Here is a 4,149-nt window from a genome sequence, read left to right as displayed (position 1 = left end):
GTCACGCCTCGGCCGCCGCGCGGGGCCCTGCGTCCCCTGCGGCCCGCCGTGTCCCCAGGGCGCCCCATGTCCCGGGGATCCCGCTGTGACACTGGGGACCCCCATGAGCCCAGGGTCCCACCACATCCCCGGGCTCCCACCGTGTCCCCAGGGTCCCATCATTTCCCCGGGTCCCCATGTCCTCAGCATCCCACCGTGTCCACAGGGCCCCTCTGTCCCCAGGTCCCACTATCACCCCAGGAACCCCCCATGTCCCCAAGGACCCCCCCTATGTCCTCAGCATCCCACCATGTCCCCAGGGTCTCTGTGTCCCTGGGGCCCCATGACCCCAGGGTCCCCCATGTCCCCAGAGACCTCCAGACCTCAGTATCCCACCATGTCCCCAGGGCACCCATGTCCTCAGGTCCCACCACGTCCCCAGGGTCCCCATGTCCCCAGGGTCCCACCATGTCCCCAGGTCCTCACCACATCCTCAAGGTCCCACTATGTCCCCATGTCCCCAAGGCCCCACCATGTCCCCAGGGTCCCCCCATGTCCCCAGGGTCCCCAGAGGCCCACGTCCCCAGAGCCTCCTGCATCCCAGGGCCTGCCGTGTCCCCAGACATCCTGTGTCCCCAAGACCCCTCGTTTCCCCGGGGCCCCCATACTCCCGACGTCCCCTGTCCCCGGAGCCCCGGTGTCCCCGGCCCCTCGGACACGCTCCCACCTCGGCACTCCAGCTCGGGGTCGCCCCAGTGATGCTCCTGGCACTGGGAGCAGACGCGGCCCCCGAAGCCGGGGCGGCACAGGCACTGCCCCGTGACCTGCAGCGAGAGCGACGTGCTCAGCGGCGCCCGGAGGCGACGGAGCCGCGGCGCCAGCGGCGCGGTGCACTCACCGCATCGCAGGCCGGGTGCAGGGCGTGCGTGGGGTGGCAGCCGCAGGGCTCGCAGCCCCCCGGCTCCCCCAGGCTCCAGAAGTGGGGGGCGCAGCGGTCACAGCTCTTGCCCACCACGTTGGGGCGGCAGGCGCAGGCGCCCGAGGCTCGGTCGCAGGCGCAGGTGCCCGCGGCGCAGTGCGAGGCCAGCGTCCCCCGTGGGTCGCAGCTGCAGCCTGCGGGGCGGGCGGCCGCGTGGGGCCCAGCCCCGACCCCAACGCCCCCCAGTGCCCTGCCTGGCACTGACCCCCCTGTACCCCCAACCTGCCTGCGTGCTCCTGACCCCCACGTGGACACCACCCCTTGCGTGGCCCCAAGCCCCTGCTCTGCCCCGAATGCTTGTGTGGCCCCAATCCCTGCACGGCTCCAAACCCCCTGCACGGCCCCAGACCCCCTGCACGGCCCCAGACCCCCTGCATGGCCCTGAACCCCCTGCATGGCCCCAGACCCCCTGCATGGCCCCAATTCCTGCACAGCCCCAGACCCCCTGCATGGCCCTGAACCCCCTGCACGGCCCCAGACCCCCTGCATGGCCCCAATTCCTGCACAGCCCCAGATCCCTGCGTGGCCCCAGCCTCTTGCACAGCCCCAGCCCCTTGCACGGCCCCAAAAGCTCGGCACAGCCCCCAAACCCCTTGCCTGGCCCTGACCCCTTGCATAGCCCCCAAAACCCTGGGGTCCTGCCTGACCCCTGCAGCACCCCGCAGCCCTGCACAGCCCCGGCCCCCCGCACGGCCCCGGCGGCTCGCCCGGTGCCAGCCCTCGGGCTCCGCGGCGCCCCACTCACGCCGGCAGCTGCGTTGCAGGGCATTGCCGTAGTAGCCGGGCTGGCACTCGGCGCAGCGGGGCCCGGCGGTGTGGTACAGGCAGCGCAGGCAGTGCCCCGTGCGGGGGTCGCAGGCCCCCGGGTCGCTGGCGTCGATGTTGTTGTTGCACTGGCAGGGCCGGCAGACACCCCCCTCCGTCTCCGGCGCCCCGAAGTACCCAGGCGAGCAGCGGTCGCACCGGGGCCCTGCGGGCAGCAGCGGAGGGCCCGTGGGTGCTGGGGGCGCCCGGCACCCCCCAGAGCATCCCCCGGCGGTGCTGGCGCGGCGCCCCTCACCGGCGTATCCGGGCGCGCAGAGGCACACGATGTGGCCGGTGGCCTGGTCGGCGTGGCAGGCGCTCCCGTGGTAGTGCCGCGTGCCGGGGAAGCCGGGGCAGGGGCAGGGCCGGCACTGCTGCCCCGAGCCCAGCACCGGGTCCCCGTAGTAGCCGTCCTGGCACCTGCGAGCAGCAGGGCTGAGCGGCCGGCGGGCGACGCGCCCCGCGGCGCGGCCGCCCTGTCCCGTCCCGCTCACCTCTCGCAGTGCCGGCCGGCGGTGTGGTCGCGGCAGCGCAGGCAGGCGCCGGTGCGGGGCTCGCAGTCCTCGGCGTGCCCGTTGCACTGGCAGGGCCGGCAGGCCGGGAAGCCCCAGTGGCCCGGCTGGCACTGGTCACACTGGCGGCCCACGGCGCCGGGCTGGCACCGGCACTGCCCGCTCACCGCGTCGCACGTCCGCGACGCCGAGCCCTCGGGGGAGCAGGCGCAGGCTGCGAGACGGCACCGCCGGGGTCAGGCGCACGGGGCGCACGGACGGAGGGACGGACGGATGGGGGCACCCGGGGCACGGCCGGCCCGCGGGCTGCGGGGCGGGAGGACGCGGGTGCACGGATGGGCCACGGGGCGGGTGAGCAGGCAGGTGGGCAGACGGGTGAGAGGTCGCGAGCAGGAGCAGTGCCCAGCCCCGCGCAGACCCCCGCAGGGTACGTGGAAGGACAGACAGACAGATGGATGCGGGACTCGGACCCAGAGCACGGCCACCCCACAGGCTGCGGGACAGCGGGGCTGAGACAGAGGCGCGGATGGACAGATGGACGGGCGGGTGATGGCCGCAAGCTGGAGCACCAGCCAGGCCCACGCGGGACAGACGGACAGGAGCACCCGCATGGCTGGGGCCCGGGGCACCGCCAGCGCCAGCGCGGGGGTCCCGCTCCCCGCAGCACGGCACGGCGCGGCGCCCGGCGCAGCCCGACCCACTACTCACGGCTGCAGCCCAGGGGCCCGAAGCCGTAGCTGCCGGGGGCGCAGCGGTCGCAGCGGCGCCCGACGACGTGGGGCTTGCACTGGCACTGCCCGCCCAGCGCCTGGCACACGCCGCTGCGGGAGCCCTGCGGGTCGCACTGGCAGGCTGCGGGGCGGGAACGGCGTGGAGCGGGGCCGCCCGGGCACCCGCCGCCCCCCACGGGGGGCACAGCCCCATCCCGACCCCCTGCACTGGGCATTCTGCCCCCCTGCAAGGGGTATGGTCCCATCCTGACCCACTGCAATGGGCACAGCCCCATCCCGACCTGCTGCACCGGGCATGCTGCCCCCCTGCAGGCCCATCCTGACCCACTGCAATGGGCACAGCCCCATCCTGACCCACTGCACCGGGCATACTGCCCCCCTGCAGTCCCATCCTGACCCACTGCAACGGGCACGGCCCCATCCCGACCCACGGCAGCGTGCATACTGCCCCGCTGCAGGCCCATCCTGACCCACTGCAGTGGGCACAGCCCCATCCTGACCCACTGCACCGGGCATACTGCCCCCCTGCAGTCCCATCCTGACCCACTGCAGTGGGCACAGCCCCATCCTGACCCGCTGCACTGTGCATACTGCCCCCCTGCAGTCCCATCCTGACCCACTGCAGTGGGCACAGCCCCATCCTGACCCACTGCACTGTGCATACTGCCCCCCTGCAGTCCCATCCTGACCCACTGCAGTGGGCAGGGCCCCATCCCGACCCACGGCAGCGTGCACAGCCCGGGCCCGACCCACGCAGCGGCCCCCCGCCCCGCCCCATCCCGACCCACGGCAGCGTGCACAGCCCCGGCCCCACTCACGCAGCGCCCCGTCGTGCAGCAGGGCCGAGACGCTGCAGACGAGGCGGGCGCAGGCCTCGGCCAGGGCGGGCGGCGGCACCATGCGGAAAGCCTCCAGGCACCGGTAACGCTCCAGCTCCTCGCGGCGCTGCGCCGCCGCCGCCTCGGCGCCCTCGAAGCCCGGCAGCTCCGGCACCCGCGGCAGGAGCACCAGCTGCGCCGGGAGAGCCGGGCGGCGGGGAGGTGGGCGAGGGGCAGAGCGGCCCGGCACCGGGCGGCGGGGCAGCCCCGACCCTGCGGGGGGCTCGTCCGCCCCAGCCCCACGGGGACCCCCAGCTTCAGCTCTA

The 4,149-nt window shown here is 74.6% G+C and overlaps 1 protein-coding gene across 1 annotated transcript in view; it reads right to left on the bottom strand.

Moving 5' to 3' along the window:
- The window catches only part of LAMB2 (laminin subunit beta 2), a gene marked incomplete at its 5' end in the record, with an annotated part of 19,423 nt that extends 15,407 nt beyond the window's left edge, over positions 1-4,016 (bottom strand). The window contains 7 exons of the mRNA XM_085309807.1: positions 648-803; positions 878-1,092; positions 1,704-1,928; positions 2,019-2,182; positions 2,257-2,488; positions 2,983-3,126; positions 3,824-4,016. Of these exons, the coding sequence (XP_085165933.1) occupies positions 648-803; positions 878-1,092; positions 1,704-1,928; positions 2,019-2,182; positions 2,257-2,488; positions 2,983-3,126; positions 3,824-4,016 (1,329 nt within the window). The remainder of the gene's footprint in view (positions 1-647; positions 804-877; positions 1,093-1,703; positions 1,929-2,018; positions 2,183-2,256; positions 2,489-2,982; positions 3,127-3,823) is intronic.
- Between the last annotated feature and the right edge of the window lie 133 nt (positions 4,017-4,149).

Source organism: Rhea americana, unplaced genomic scaffold (assembly GCF_003343005.1).
Source record: "Rhea americana isolate MKP2758 unplaced genomic scaffold, rheAme1 scaffold_303, whole genome shotgun sequence".
NCBI classification, from domain to species: domain Eukaryota; kingdom Metazoa; phylum Chordata; class Aves; order Rheiformes; family Rheidae; genus Rhea; species Rhea americana.
Note: the sequence above shows the minus strand (reverse complement) of the source record. Positions and strands in the feature narration are given on the sequence as shown.